The sequence below is a fragment of the Bos taurus genome, chromosome 21 (assembly GCF_002263795.3).
Source record: "Bos taurus isolate L1 Dominette 01449 registration number 42190680 breed Hereford chromosome 21, ARS-UCD2.0, whole genome shotgun sequence".
NCBI classification, from domain to species: Eukaryota; Metazoa; Chordata; class Mammalia; order Artiodactyla; family Bovidae; genus Bos; species Bos taurus.
Window position 1 is genome coordinate 14,364,065 of NC_037348.1, and position 16,434 is coordinate 14,380,498.

The 16,434-nt window shown below is 47.3% G+C and overlaps 1 protein-coding gene across 4 annotated transcripts in view; it reads left to right on the forward strand.

The window, feature by feature from the left end:
* The window catches only part of FAM174B (family with sequence similarity 174 member B), a 40,802-nt gene extending 24,879 nt beyond the window's left edge, over positions 1–15,923 (forward strand). For 2 of the 4 annotated variants that reach the window (XR_009492057.1, XR_003031391.2), the window contains 2 exons: positions 14,207–14,298; positions 15,343–15,923. Coding sequence is in view for 2 of the 4 variants with exons in the window: in NM_001076350.1 (NP_001069818.1) it covers positions 14,207–14,210 (4 nt within the window). In the remaining 2 variants the exon portion in view is untranslated. 4 annotated transcript variants of the gene reach the window in all.
* Positions 15,924–16,434: the final 511 nt, after the last annotated feature.

Consider the following 16,434-nt stretch of genomic DNA (forward strand, 5'->3'; position numbering starts at 1 on the left):
GTCAGGTTGACCCATAAGAGTCACATGGCACACAGATTTCCCATGACTGAGAAAGTCAGTCAGTTCGGTCCCTCAGTCCTGTCTGACTCTTTGTGACCCCATGGACAGTAGCACGCCAGGCTTCCCTGTCCATCGCCAACTCCCAGAGCTTGCTCAAACTCATGTCCATTGAGTCAGTGATGCCATCCAACCATCTCATCCTCTGTCGTCCCCTTCTCCTCCTGCCTTCAATCTTTCCCAGCATCAGGGTCTTTTCCAATGAGTCAGATCTTCACATCAGGTGGCCAAAGTATTGGAGCTTCAGCTTTAGCATCAGTCCTTCCAATGAATATTCAGGACTGATTTCCTTTAGGATTGACTGGTTTGATCTCTTTGCAGTCCAAGGGACTCTCAAGAGTCTTCTCCAACACCACAGTTCAAGAGCATCAGTTTTTCGGTGCTCAGCTTTTTTTATGGTCCAACTTTCACAACCATATGTGACTACTGGAAAAACCATAGCTTTGATTAGATGGACCTTGTCAGTAAAGTAATGTCTCTGCTTTTTAATATGCTGTCTAGCTTGGTCATAGTCTTTCCTCCAGGGAGTGAATATAGGTCATCCATATCTCTCCTGAATTGTCCTTTTCTAGCACGACCTTGGGTGTACTTGGCTATAAATGAGTTAGATTCAAGAAAGCAGTGTTTGAGATTTTGATGAGAGCTGTGTTGACTCTGTAGATTGATTTAAAGAGAATCAGCCCTTTATACTAAGTGGACTACATCTGACAGAGAAAGACATATTATATGATATCGCTTATGTGTGGAATTAACAAATACAACAAAGTAGTGAATATAACAAAATAAAAAGAGGCAGACTCACAGATACAGAGAACAAACTAGTGGTTACCAGTGAGGAGAGGGCAACGGGGAGGGGCAAGATAGGGGTCGGGGATTCAGAAGTACAACCCACTAGGTATAAAAGTAGCCACAGAGATACATTGCACCACACGGGGAATATAGCCAGTACTTTATAATAACCATAAATGGAGTATAACCTTTAAAAGTTTTTCCTTTAAAAATTTTGAATCATTATATTGCATACCTGTAACTTACATAATGCTGTATATCAACTATACCTCAATAAAAAAAAAATAAAGAGAATCAGGCCCTTTATATTCTCTCTTCTCATCCATGAGTGTGGAATGACTTCCCATTGATTTAGGTATTTTAAGAAATGTCTTTCAAAAATTTCTCCATTAATGTATTATGAATTTTTGCTAGATATATTCCAAGGTGTTTTATAATCTGACATATATATTTTTTACTTTCAAATGCTATTTTATTTATACTCATGTCTGAAAAAAATGTACTATTGTATTCACGTACATACTGATATTGGAAAAAGAGTTGTTAATGAATCACACATAAATTTTATGGGAAATGCACAACATTAAGACATGGGTTTGTTATATATAGAGGAACAAACCATTAACTATGATTTGCATTTTAGGTAAATAACGGCCCCCTTTGAGAAGAATCAAAACAATTACTAATATGCATCTGTACTGCAGAATACTATGTACATAAGAAGTGGTTATACTGATTTTATTGCTAAGCCATTTTATCTATCTCACATTCAAGTCACCGAAATAAAATGAAATGTGAAGACAATGCTGTCTTCATTGAGTCACAATGGAAAGGCTTGGCTGCGTCCTGCAGGCCTGCTGGGGTTATTGTACAGGAGGGAGCCCTGGATGGCTTTAGTGGATCACGGACTGTTCTGATTCTGAGCCATGGAATGGGATCTCATTTATATTTGGTGTCTGAGCTGACTCCTTGGGGGCTGCGATGGACGGAGCGATTTTTGTGGTAGCCCCAGGTCTGACTGCATAAGAAAAGCCTGAGCAAAGAAATATAATGGTCTGTCTGGACAGTCTTAAGTGTAGGCTTGTTCCTGAGTATAGGTGGGAAGAGGGTCTGGATATAAGTATTACTGTCGTCTGAACACGGCTGGGTGGAAGTCGTGTCCGATGGCATGAGGGGGAGGAACATACAGAACCCACTGTCAGACCAAGAACCTTCCCCAGTGAATCTCAATGCTTCAGACAATGGAGCAAGTTCCTTTCCTAGGAACAATTAGTGCTGTATTGGCATTGCTCCTGGCTAGGACAGTCACCAGCAAAGGCAAATGATGGTAAATGATGGGTAATTTTGCAAAGGCAAAATTAAAACTTTTTTTTTTCAGTTTTCTTGCATAGCACTGTATAAGTTGAAGGAAAACATATGACATACATGTATTGGGAAATGATTGCCACAATAAGTTTAGTTGATATCTAGCACGTCACATAGTTAGAAAACCGTTTTTTCCCTTGTGATGAGAACTTCTGGGATCCACTTTCCAGGCAGCCCTGAGGTCCGTCATGCAGCAGTGTTACGTGGGGTCATTGCGTTGTGCATTACCTTCCCAGGGTGTATTCGTCTCCCACCTGTAAGCTTGAACCTTTTTTACCGCCTTCGCCCAATTCTCCCATCCCCAGGGCCCTGATTCTGATAACTGCAAATCTCATCTCCTTTTCTATGAGTTTGGTTTTTCTAAATTCCACATATAAGTGAGATCACACAATATTTGTCTTTCTCAGTCTGACTTACTTCACTTAACGTGATGCCCTCATGGGTCCATCTGGGGTCTTGTAAGTGGCGTGATTCCTTTCTGTTTGGTGCTGAGGAGTGTTCCATTGTGTGTGTGTATGTATACCACACTTTATTTATTCGTCTGTCAGTGGACACTTTGGCAGATGATTACATGGAACCACCTGGTAGGTGTTAAGGTAGCAGATAATACTTCTGCTGTTTGAGAATCTGAGTCTGCTCCCTGGTCTGTGGCCATGCTCTGGAGCGTGTTCTTTGGTCAGTGTAGTAATGCCCCCCGCTCCGTTCTCTAAGTCACACAGCAGCAGCATGGGGCCTTTCACCCGTGGTGATTTTTAATACAGGAATCACTTAAGGCCCCCAGGCACCTCTGTGCCTCTCCTCCACCCCGATTCTGGGCAGAAAGTCGGGACCCAGCAAGTCCTTTCATATTAGTCTTTCATCCCCGATCATCTACCGTAATGGCCCCCGTGTCCCACCGGATCAGTCTCCACGCCTGCGTTTCTGCTTCTGGGGCTGCAGGCTTCTCTCTGCTGTCACTTTGGGAACAGCTTCAAAGACAAGTGCCTCTGTAAGCCGCTGCCACATGATTCATGACCTCAATCTGAGCCTCCTTTTAAAACATGTCGCCTTCTTACTTTCCATGGTGTCTAGAAATGCAGTTGATTTTTTAAAAATGGTGATTTAAAAAATATCCAGCAGCCTCATTAAACTCTTATGAATTATAGTAGTGTAACTGTGGATTCTTTTGAGTTTTCTATGTCGATATATCATGTGAGACTAATGGGAGTGCCTCCCTTTCCCTCAAGTCCTTCATCATTCTACCCTTTTTTTAAAAGCCTTTTTATACTCATTCTTGGTCTCTAAGTCCTTGTTAAATACAAGTGATGGTAATAGGCATCCTGTCTTATTCTTGATCTTAACAGCTGTGCTTTCAGTATTGACACTAACTGCACTGTTTGCTATAGCAAATACTATACAAACCGTATTGGGTTTGTAGATTTTTTCCCAAGAAGCTTCCCTCTATTCACAGTTTGCTAATGTTGATTTTATTAAATGTATTTCCTAGCTCTATTGAGAATATTATACTTTTTCCTTTAATCTGTTAAGGTGGTGAACTTATAATTATTGATTTTTTCCCCTAATATTAAATCAATTTTGCATTCCTGAGATAAAAGGAGTTTGGTCCTGGTCATGTTTTTATTCACAGTGCTACCTTCAGTTTGCTGATATTTTGTTTAGGACTTTCTTGTTTCTCTTAGAGACTGAGATTGGTTTGTAAATTTCCTATTTTGTCATATCCTTGTCAGGCTTTGCCCAAAGAAAGGCAATGCCAAAGGATGTTCAAACTACCGCACAATGGCACTTATCTCACATGCTAGCAAAGTAATGCTCAAAATTCTCCAAGCCAGGCTTCAACAGTATGTGAACCATGAACTTCCAGATGTTCAAGATGGTTTTAGAAAAGGCAGAGGAACCCGAGATCAAATTGCCAACATCTGTTGGATCATAGAAAAAGCAAGAGAGTTACAGAAAAACATATACTTCTGGTTTATTGACCACACCAAAGCCTTGGACTGTGTGGATCACAACAAACTATGGAAAATTCTTCAAGAGATGGGAATACCAAACCACCTGACCTGCCTCCTGAGAAATCTGTATGCAGGTCTGTATGCAGAACTGGACATGCAACAACAGACTGGTTCCAAATTGGGAAAGAAGTATGTCAAGGCTGTATTTTGTCACCCTGCTTATTTAACATATACTCAGAGTACATCATGTGAAATGCTGAGCTGGATGAAGCACAAGCTGGAATCAAGATTGCTGGGAGAAATATCAATAACCTCAGTTACGCAGATGACACCACCTTTATGGCAGAAAGCGAAGAAGAACTAAAGGGCTTCTTGATGAAAGTGAAAGAGGAGAGTGAAAAAGTTGGCTTAAAACTCAACATTCAGAAAACTGAGATCATGGCATCTGGTCCCATCACTTCATGGCAAATAGGTGGGGAAACAATGGAAACAGTGAGAGACTTTATTTTGTGGGGCTCCAAAATCACTGTAGATGGTGACTGTAGCCCTGAAATTAAAGACACTTGCTCCTTGGAAGAAAAGCTATGACCAACCTAGCCAGCATATTAAAAAGCAAAGACATTACTTTGTCGGCAAAGGTCCATCTAGTCAAAGCTATGGTGCTTCCTTTGTAGCTCAGTCAGTAAAGAATCTGCCTGCAACGCAGGAGACCCAGGTTCAATCCCTGGGTCGGGAAGAATCCTGGAAAAGGAAATGGCAACCCACTCCAGTATTCTTGCCTAGAGAATCCCATGGACAGAGGAGCTTGGCTGGCTACAGTCCATGGGGTCCCAAGCATCAGACATGACTTAGTGGTTAAACCACTTATGCCTGCATTACATGGTTTTTCCAGTAGTCATGTATGGATGTGAGAGCTGGACTATAAAGAAAGCTGAATGCGAAAGAATCGATGCTTTTGAACTGTGGTGTTGGAGAAGACTCTTGAGAGTCCCTTGGACTACAAGGAGATCAAACCAGTCAATCCTAAAGGAAATCGGTCCTGAATATTCATTGGAAGGACGGATGCAGAAGCTCCAATACTTTGGCCACCTGATGCGAAGAACTGATTCATTGGAAAAGACCCTGATGCTGGGAAAGATTGAAGGTGGGAGGAGAAGGGGACAACAGAGGATGAGATGGTTGGATGGCATCACCGACTCAGTGGACATGAGTTAGAGCAAGCTTTGGGAGTTGGTGACGGACAGGGAAACCTGGCTTGCTGCAGTCTGTGGACATGACTCAGTGACTGAACTGAACTGTCAGGCTTTGGTAGAAGTTTTATTAGCTTCATAAAACAAATTGAGGCAGTTCCTTATTTTCCTTTTCTCTGAGATAATATCAGATTAGAATTATTTGTTTCTAAACGTTTAGTAGAATTTGCTAAAACTGTCTGGGCCCTGATGCTTTCTTTGTTTGCAGACTGGAAAACACTATTGATGTCTAATTCTTTGAATAGTTACAGGACCATTTAGTCTTTGTTTCTTCTCGGTGCAATTTTTTGGCTTTTAAAAAATACTTATTTATTTATTTGGCTGTGCCCAGTCTTGTTGGGGCATGCAGGATCTTTACTTGGGGCATGTAGGATCTAGTTCCCTGACCAGGGACGGAACCCGGGCCCCCTGGATTGGGAGTACGGAGTCTTAGCCACTGGACCACCGGGAGGTCCTGTTCTTGGGGCAGTTTTGATGGGTTTTATTTTTCTGAGATTTTATCCTTGTCATCCACGTTTTCAAATGTATCGTCTAAGGTTATTCACAATGTTCTCTTTTTATCATCTTTTTATTCTTTGTCCCGTGTGTAGTCATGGTCCCCTTTTCATTCTTTTTCATTGTTGTTTTTGAAGTATTTGTTTATTTGGCTCTGCCAGGTTTTAGCTGTGGCACGTGTAATCTTTATTTGCAGCACGTGGGATCTCGTTCTCTGACCAGGGATTGAACCCGGGCCCTCTGCCTTGGGAGCATGGAGTCTTAGCCACTGCACCACCAGAGAAGTCTCCCCTTTGCATTCTTAATATTGCTTGAAAGTGAAGTTGCTCGGTCGTGTCCAACTCTTCGTGACCCCATGGACTGCAGCCCACCAGGCTCCTCTGTCCGTGGGATTTTCCAGGCAAGAGTACTGGAGTGGGACGCCATTGCCTTCTCCGATAATAATATTGCTTGTTTGTCTTTTCTCCTTTTTCTAGATCAGTCTTGCTGTACATTTAATTTTATCTGTACAAAGAACCAACTTTTGGTTTCTTTGATCCTTTCTATTTATTATCATTTTCGATTTCAGTTGATTTCTGCTTCTCTACCTTAAGCTTTCCTTGAGTGCATTCTGTTCTTTTTTTTTCTAACTTCTTCCATCGGCTATTCAGCTCCTCTATTTTCAGCTGCCTTGACGTTAGCATTTATTCTGTAATCTTATCTACTTCAGCTGCCTCCCTCAGGCTCTCCTTATCAGTGCCAGGCACTACCCTGCCTCCCTGTTTGTTGTGAAGGACGATGGGCTTCAAGTGGTTCCTGTGAGAAGTTGGTGCCGTTTGTGAGGATGTGCCATGAACTTGGGGCCGAGTCATCCGACAAAAGACCCCTCTAGTCCTTGGGCTCAAAGACCTTCGGTCATTGAAAAAGACAAAGACTGGGTCATAGCTTTTCTTATTACAGATGTAACGTATGCTATGGAGATTACAGATTTAAAAAAAGGAAAAACAAAATTACGTTTACTCTCACTACTTAACAATAACCACTAGAGTGTGTGTGAGTACGTACCTGTAGAATCCTTTTTTTTTTTTTTGACAGAAATAGGACTGTGTTACCCACATAGCTTTGGAACGGTTTTCCACCTGAATGGCATGTCACAAACCACTTTTTAGGTCAATACGTTTGAAAGAACAAGGATGTTAAGGCTGGTTTGATGTCGGCTTTAGTGCTTTTGAGACCTTCTCTGTCTACACGTGATGGTCTGCTCACCGGTCCTCATCTTTCCTGTTTAGACATAACTCAGCTAAAGTTTTTGGTTCCTGCTGGGAAACAGACTACATTTAAATCGGATGTGGCTGAATCATGACTTTAGTTGGTTTTATGAATGAGTGCAAAGAGGAAAATCGTGTTTCTGGTGCCCGGGTGGTAAGGTGGTACCCTGCCTTGTATTACGCTTGTGGCTCGGATAACATCTCACTTAGAGCCCATGAGCATCAGCCAGGCAGGAGGTGGGGTGGAGAGAAGGCACGCAGGGCAAGGCTTCCGTGGGCAGCCCTCCTCCCAGGTTCCCATGGCACCGAGATGTTACAACGTGTGAGGTTAGAACCCCAACGTCTAGGGCCAGGTGCGGGGAGGGAAAGGGGCTGCCCACGTGGTGCAGTGGTAGAGAACCCGCCTGCCAGTGCAGGAGGCTTAAGAGACACAGGTTCAACCCCAGGGTCAGGAAGATCCCCTGGAGAAGGAAATAGCTACCCACTCTAGTATTCTTGCTTGGAGAATTCCAGAGACAGAGGAGCTTGGTGGGCTACAGTCCACGGGGCTGCAAAGAGTCAGACATGATTGAGCGACTAAGCACACAAACGTGCATGTGTGGGAGGAGGGAAGAGAGTCTGCGGAAAAGAATTTCCAACTCTGTACTTAAAAAGGCTAATTGGAAGAGAGAAATGATGGCTTACTGGAGTGCAGAGAACCCTGGGGTTTTGAAATGATTCCTTATTTCAAAAGGCATTTGCATCCTGGTTGCATGCATTTGAGCTTGGTTGGCCTCGCGTATATAGTGGCTGATGCTATGGGCCTCTGTACCTCCCCGATTTATTACTGAGGCCTTTTGTGACATCCTCTGGGCAACCCCAGGGGCGAGTGGATGCTACTCTTTCTCCATCTGGTAGGCGGCACCAGCAGCTGTGACCAGCACAGCTCAAAAGCGCTCTGCTTGGAGAACACACGGCTCTCGCCAGACTGGTTCCCTGGGGCCGGGAGGGAGGGTTCAGTTCCTCTGCGTCTTAAGTCTGGAAAAGATGTGACCCGTGGGAGTGCCGATGTGCGTTCCAGAGATGCCTGCCATCCACCTTTTCCTGGATAGGGCTACCGGAGAGAATATAATTAGAAACACACGAGATGTCCCCTGTACCTCTGGGGGCTGTGCCTAGCATCATCTTATCTTTGGAACAAAATGCGTTCAGTGGCTGTTTGCAGCCAGAGGCCCCTGGAGGCTGTGGGAGGAGAGGGAGAAAACAGATTTGATTTGGTTATCCTAGACTGAGGTCCAGGACCTGGGTCCCCACGGCCACCCTAGGGCAGTGCCAAAGCTAAGTCCCTGCTAAGCACACTCAGGGCAATGACTTCTCGAATCCTCGAGCTGGGAAAGCCCATTGGCTCGCCCCACGAGCCCTCATCTCCTGAGGATGAGGAGTGAGGCTGTTGGAGTGTCAGCGTGGGGACAGCTGCAGAGGCAGTGGGTACCCTGAGCTGCTGGGGCCTGGGAGGAATCAGAGGGGACCCGAGGACCTGCCGGCTCCCCAAGGGTGCTGGAGCATCCTGTTGTTGAGTCTCTCAGTCATGTCGACTCTTTTGCAACCCTGTGGACTGTAGACCAGCAAGCTCCTCTGCCCATGGGGTTTTCCAGGCAAGCATACTGGAGTGGGTTTCCATTTCCTTCTCCAGGGGATCGTCCTGAATCAGGAATCAAACATGTGTCTCCTGCATTGCCAGGTGGATTCCCCCAGGGCATCCTACCTGGACCTGAAGCAACCTCAGAGGCCATCCCCAAAGCAGTCTGACTAACTCTCTGCCAGCCCTCTTGCTTGCAGAATGCTGAGCTTACGTGTTATATGTAAATGAGTGTCTCCTGAGGCATTTTTGTTTCTTTGAATCGCAATACTGGCATTTTGGGGGCAGTTCTCAGCTAAGGTATTGTGCCCCTTAAAACTAGTTGAGTTTTATGTCTATGAGGAGGGAGACTATGGAAACAGGAATTTGTGTGGTGATGAAAATTTACTGCTCAGTGACTCTCTTTTTTTATTGAAGTATAGTTGATTTACAATGTGTTAGTTTCAGGTGTACAGCCAAAGTGATTCAGTTATACATATACATATATCTGTTCTATTTCAGATTCTTTCCCCTCATAGGTTATTACAAAACCTTGAGTATAGTTCCCTGTGCTGTACGGCAGATCCTTGTTGATTATCTATTTTATATATACGTTCGTGCCCAGTTGTGTCTGACTCTTTGTGACCCCATGGACAGTAGCCCACCAGGCTCCTTTGGCTATGGAATTGTCCAGGCAAGAATACTGAAGTGGGTTGCCATTCCTTCTCCAGGGGATCTTCTGTTGACCCAGGGATCAAACCCACGTCTCTTACATCTGCTGCCCTGGCAGGTGGATTCTTCACCACTAGCACCACCTGGGAACCCCTGTTTTATATATAGCAGTGTGCATGTATTAATCCCAGACTCCTAAATTTTCCCTCCTGTCTTTCCCTTTCGATAACCATAAGTTTGTTTTCTGTGTCTGTGGATCAGTTTCTGCTTTGTGTAGAAACTCGTTTGTGTCATTTTCTTCGATTCCACTTTTGAGTGACATCCTGTGGTATTTGTCTCTCTCTTTCTGACTTACTTCACCTCGTACGATAATCTCTAGGCCCGTCCATGTTTCAGTGAATTTGATTGAGTGGCCTGCTTATGTACATATACGGTTTGCAGTGCTGTGTGAGAATCAGGCGTGAAAAGGGGGGAAAGGGAAGGAACACACACAGTCCTCGCCGGCAGAGCTTTGGTAGAAGCTTGCCGCGCTGTTGGGTTGTTCTTTTCTGTGGTCGGCGTGGTGGGATCAAAGCAGGGGGACTGCCCGGGGCCCCTGGCACAGGGTGGTGGGGTCCTCCTGTCTGCCGGTCTCCAGAGCACTCATATGTGCAGCCCGGCCTCCCGCCTGGCTTCTCCATCGTTTATTCCCATGCCTGCTGTGCTGTCCTTCTGAGGCATCCTGGTTCCCAGACAGCTGGTCCCCTGTGGAGGGCTCTTTGTACCCACAGATAAGCTTCCTGTGAAGCATGGGACAGGGACAGGTTGGGGAGTGTCTCTCCTTTTCTGGGATGGCTATAACCCAGCGTCGTCATGCAGGTTAGTTACAAATCTGAAGGGAATAAACATATCTCATGGTGCCTAAACATGCCTTCACCTGGAGTCTCCAGGAAGGGTGGGGACAGGGTCAGATCGGACCCCCTTTCTGGTTGGCCTTAATGACAAAGCAAGGATGTCAGCAGTGGTTTGGCTGCTCTGGAGGAGGGAAAGGACCCAGAGAGCCCCCTTGGGAGTCTCTGCCCATCACCTTCTGTGTGTGCCCAGATCACGGTGAGTGCAGGTTCTGGGCTGAGATGGCGAGACGGCAGAAACACAGACTCTCACAAGAGGACCTGGTCACACAGGGCTCTGTGGGCCTCCAGGAGGGTCTCGTCTTGCTGGCACCCCTTCCCAGTGGAGATGAAGCTTACAGGGGGTTAGGAAGGACCGGGGAGTGAGCCTGGAGCCGATTAACGGGCAGGGGGGAGTGTGAGGGCATTGGAGGAAGAAATAATGGCATGTCGACAGGTGCAGCTTTGAGCAGGTGTGGGACTAACCAGGTGGCACCAACCAGAAGGAACCCACCTGCCCATGCAGGAGACGTGAGAGATGCAGGTTCGATCTTTGGGTTGGAAAGATTCCCTGGAAGAGGGCATGGCAACCCACTTTGGTATTCTTGCCTGGAGAATCCCGTGGACAGAGGAGCTTAAGTCACAAAGAGTCGGGCACGATGGAAGTGACTTAAGCTAACCAGGTGGCCTAAAGCTGTGAACCTAGGCCCCTCCCCAGGAGAGCACCCCAAAGTTCATGGCCTCAGGGAAACAGCGGGGTGAAAAGAAGAGAGTGGGGACTTTACGGCCAGCCTCCTCACCCCAATCCCCATTTTGGTTTTCCCCAGGACTTCCCAAGTCCTGGTAGCAGTGGAGTCTGAAGCACAGCTGAGCACAGCGCTCAGACTTGAGATCCAGAGCCGGTGACCTCAGGGGTGCTGGTATACGCCCCCAGAACTCCCTGTGGGGTGGATGAGCAGGTCTGTTTCCTTTGTCCGGGAGCAGCCTCTGAGGTTTAGTTCCGCTGGAGAGGGAGCCTGAGGAATCCGATGTGCTTGATTCCTCGTGGGCTCCCCTCCTCTTGATCCAGTTCTACTGGCTCTGTGTGTGTGTGTGTGTGTGTGCACATGAGGGTGTTTATTCCTATAAACACAAGGGGTGTCAACAGCTGCACATGGTGTATGTGGCAGGGGACGGGGTGCAGGCAGAGAACCTATCAGAGAATCAGGGGTGGGCCCTCAGGGCATCTGGAAGATGCAGTTCAACTAAATGGCAATTTGGGGATGCCAGTGAAAGGGAATTTTCAGCGCACTGGTGGTATGTAAAGTTCACATCTCTGTGAGCACTGACAGTCTGCTTTTTCCAGATTCAGCAGGCTCACTGGCTTGTGCTTCTGTTCACATGCATGTCTGCTCGGGGATAGCTCTTGGGAATCGGGCCCCTTTACTCTGGTCCGATTCTCACTTTAGGAAACCTTTGCTGCTCCGTCTCCAGTGTCCTGGCCCCTGCCCTTCATGCTCAACACTGAACTTGCAGCCGGATGCAGTGGAGAGCCTGATGGTGGGGTCAGGGCTGCTGGGAGTTCCTCAGGCTGCATCTATAGAGTGGGAGTGAGTGCCTTGGCTCTGTAGATTGTGGATGTCAGTCAGTGGGAGTGAGCCGCCCACTCCCCAACCCAGAGAAGGGGGTATGTGGGTGATCTAAGCCTTCACAGTGTGGACGTGGCCATGGGGATTTATCTTTCTCTTCTCTACTCTGTTGAGTAGGGGACCCTAGTGGACAGTACGAGGATACCCCCACCTTTTTTTTTAATTGGAAATAATTTCAAAGTTAAAAAATGTTGCAAAACAAATAGAGTATAGGGAACACCCAGATACACTTTACCTAGATTTTCCTATTTTAATATTTTGCCTCATTTGCCTTATGGTGGCTCTGTGTGTTCAGATTATTTTTTCTGAACCATTTGAAATAAGTTACGTGTATCATGTCCCTTCCCCCCAAAATAAAGTGTGCATTTCCTAAAAATAGGATGTCCATATCTTTCAGTAATTAGCTACCTGATATTTATATTTGGGATAACATCAAAGCTGTGGTTTTTCTAGAACTCATCTACAGATGTGAGAGTTGGATCATAATGAAGGCTGAGTGCTGAAGAATTGATGCTTTCGAGTTGTGCTGCTGGAGAAGACTCTTGAGAGTCCCTTGGACAACAAGGAGATCAAACCAGTCAATCCTAAAGGAAATAAAGCCTGAATATTCATTGGAAGGACTGATGCTGAAGCTGAAGCTCCAAAATTTTGGCCACCTCACTCGAAGAGCCAACTCACTGGAAAAGACCTTGATGCTGAGAAAGATTGAAGGCAGGAGGAGAAGAGGGTGACAGAAGATGAGATGGTTGGATGGCATCACTGACTCAATGGACATGCGTCTGAGCCAACTCTGGGAGACTGTGAAGGACAGGGAAGCCTGGCATGCTGCAGTCCATGGGGTTGAAAAGAGTCAGACACAATCTAGCAACTGAACAACAGTAATATCATGCAGAGAAGTTTGTTATTTTGTAAGTTCTAATAAGTCCCTACTATTTTTTCATGTGATTTTATCATTGTTTAGCTGCTCAGTCATGTCCTACTCTTTTGCGACCCCATGGACTGTAGCCCACTAAGCTCCTCTGTTGATGGGATTTCCCAGATAAGAATACTGGAATGGTTGCCATTTCCTTCTCCAGAATATCTTCCTGACCCAAGAATTGAACCCATGTCTCCTGCACTGGCAGGTGGATTCTTTATTGCTGGGAAGCCCAGATTATATAATGTCCACATTTAAACGTTAATAGATGGACACGTCTCAGATTTTCCCTCCTTTTGTAAGTCTTTGGATGATGTCTTGAATAGATCTAGTCTTTCAGCTTTCCTTGATCATTGCACAAATATCTCTTGCACCCCCTACAATTGTCCGATGCTGTGCTTGGTGCTGGTGTTTAAAGGTGAACAAGTTCAGACAAGCATCTCATCTGCAGGGAGCTCCCAGTTTAAGCAAGAGACAGACATCAATCAGATTATTACATAAACCACAGGTCATAATCCACAAACCAGGGGCCGGCAGCTTACGGCCCCCAGACCAAACCTGGCCTACTGCCTGTTTTTTTTACGACTCCCGAGCCAAGAATGATTTTTACAGTTTTGATGGTTGAAAGAGAATCAAAAGAAGAATAACGTTTCATGACATGTAAAACTTAAATGCAGTTCAAACCTCGGCATCCACAAATAAGGTTTTATTGAAACTCAGCCATGCCAAGCATTTCTAGCAGTTAGGTCGAGCAGCTGCCACAAAAACTAAAGGACCTGAAAAGTCAAAAATATTTAGTACTCTCCGGACTTCTAAACAGGGAGAGCTTGCTGAGTGAGTGAGTGAAGTCGCTCAGTCGTGTCCAGCTCTTTGCGACCCCATGGACTGTAGCCTACCAGGCTCCTCCGTCCGTGGGGTTTTCCAGGCAAGAATACTGGAGTGGGTTGCCAATTCCTTCTCCAAGCCCTGGTGTAAATACCCGCAGGAGTGCTAAGAAGGAGGGTTACAAGAAGAGAGGTTGTGTACAGAGGTCTGTGTGGGGACCTAGGAAAGGCTGCTGAGCTGGGAGCCGAGCGAAGGGAAGGCATTACCTGGAGGAGTGGTTGTGCATTGCAGGCAGCACGTTCAAAGGTCCTGGAGTTGAGGAGGGTGGAGTTTTCAAAAACTGAAAAGACGGCTTTTCAGTGTAATGGGAATAGAGGTGGGGTGGCAGCTCAGGAAGTGCTGCTGGAGGGGCATGGAGAAGGGTGCCATCTGCCCTGCCATGGTGACAGTGATTATGTGGCCTGGGGGATGGCCGTGGTTAGGGAGGGGTGGCAGTGGGTGTGCGGCTCTGCCAGAGGTCACTGACTTGTTCTTCCTCTTCTTTTAGGTAAAACTTGTTCACCAGCGTGTCGGCATCCTGTGGCAAGCTGGTCAGCTGAGGCTCCGGGTGTGAAAGATCTGGAAGCTGTCCCATCCGAGGTGTTGAAACCAAAACAAACATTATTTGTGCAACTCTGGCACACTCCTGTGTGTGTGTGTGTGTGTGCAACGTCGGCTCTGTGTGTCACTGCAGGAGACACCACCCTCCAGACGCCCCTTTAAAATGTCACCCCTTCCTTTCTTCCCCGAGAGGGCTTTTGCCTTGCTAAGGGGTGGAAACAGGCTGATTTTAAAAATAATTTTAAAGCAACTCTGTCGACGAAAGTGAGAGACATCAGAAGTGACCAAGGACCCAAGGGTTTCCGACAGTCCGCTCTCCTGGATCAGCGATGTTTTGGACGTGGTTTTTCTGGGCTTGCTGGAGCGCTGGCCTTTCGTTGGTGGTGGCTGTGTCCAAGTTTTAGAGCGCGGGGCGTAGAGCTGCTCAGCTCGTACAAGGTGTAAACCAGTCCTTGTGGTTCCTTTTCTTTCCTTTTCCCAAAGGGTTCAGCAGAACTGGCCATGGCTAGCTCACAAAGAATTCTGAGTATCAGGGAGAGACCTCTACCTGTGTTTGCTGAGTGAGTGTGTGAGTGTGTGTGTGTGGGTGTATACGTGAGATAATTTCTCCATCTCCAAAGAGAAAGTGCTCACCCGTCTTCAGTTAGTAACATCCGTTGTTTCTCTGCCCTGTCAGCGTTCTACGTTGTTGGTCTTAGAAATGGAATTAAAACAAAAAAAAAATCACTGTGATCATTTGAATGGTGATCTGGTTGGCTGATAAAAAACCCCTGCCAGGGACTGTTGGTCCAGGCCAGGCTGGTCCAGGAGCCCACCCAGGTACAGGTGCTGAGAGCAGGCGGGCCCCTCCCGCAGGTGGGGCCGGGGGTCCGGGCGGCGGGCTGTCCCACAGCTCGAGCGCCCAACACTTGCTGGCTTCTGGAAGCGGGGCCTCGGGCTGAATTCTCGGGACGCTAGAGGCCTCCGGTCTCCCAGTGTCCTTCTGGCTAAAGTCTCCGGGCAGTGCCTTGGGGTGCGGGTGACTCTGTTCTTTCTGGAAGGATGTTTTTAAAATTTTTCTATCTCTTTCCTGGCGTTCTGCAGGGTTCCCATATTTGCCTGTGTATTGGCTCCTCCACCGCTTGGGATGAAAAACTCCAGCCTTTTCCCACTTGCCTCCTCTATTCAAATTCTTCAGTTTCCTGAGAAGGGGGCTGCCCTGCTTTGGGGTCCCCTGGCTCCCAAGCCCAGCTGGGCCTGCCAGGCTGACTCGCTGGCCTGTGGGGGACGGAGGACGATGCTTGGGGATGGCCAGCCTGAAGGTGGGGGCCCGCTGCCCCTTGGCGCCTCCCGTGACCACACTGCTTTCGCTGGCCTCCCTTCTCCCTTTCTCTGCCCTGTTTGCCGGAGGGCTGGGACAGCTTTGTCTCTGCCATCTACTGTGTCCTCGCGGGGGGTGACTCAGTGGGCCGGGGCACCTGGGAGCTGTGTGCCCTCATAACCTTCGAACTGGAGCCACGGCTCCCACTTGCCTTTCCATCCTCGGAGAAGATGGTTCTTCTGCCTGACGGGTAAATACCAGGTGCTTGCCACTGGGCCTGGCAGAGGCAGCCCCCAAGGATGACCTTCCAGATGCCAGGGCTCTGGCACCACAGGCTCTTAAATAAAAACCCTTCTGGCGCAAACTGTGTGCATTGCCTTGAATGTTTTCTGAGCTGGGAGTCCAGTAGGGTGCCTTCCTGTGATCAGAAAGGCGGGCCTGAGGCTGGGAGGGGCAGAGATGGGGGACCATGGGCAGGTCCCTGGTCCTGGGAGTTTAGAAAAATATCCCAGGGACGTGGCACACTGCCCTGCTTTGTCCACTGCGCACCCCTCACTGGTGGAGAGGCGGCAAGGTGAAGTAGGCAGGCTGGCCTTTGTGTCGACTGGAACTGGGGGGAGTGGGTTCCCGGGCAGTGGGAAGAAGGGAGGGTGGGGTGGGAGAGGAGGCAACGGGGGGACCCTTCCATTACCTGCATTATCCAGCCCCTCCTCTATGAAGATAAGTTCTGTTTCTTAAAAGCAGAGTGAGTTGGGCCTTGGAAAAGCAAAGTTGGGCTGGAGGGAATGTCAGAGCTGGTAGGTGGTCTTCTTCCCTCTTTTTGTTCTTTTCCTGGGCCCTTCAGAGGGGCCGACTTCATGGTGAAAGGGGCCCAT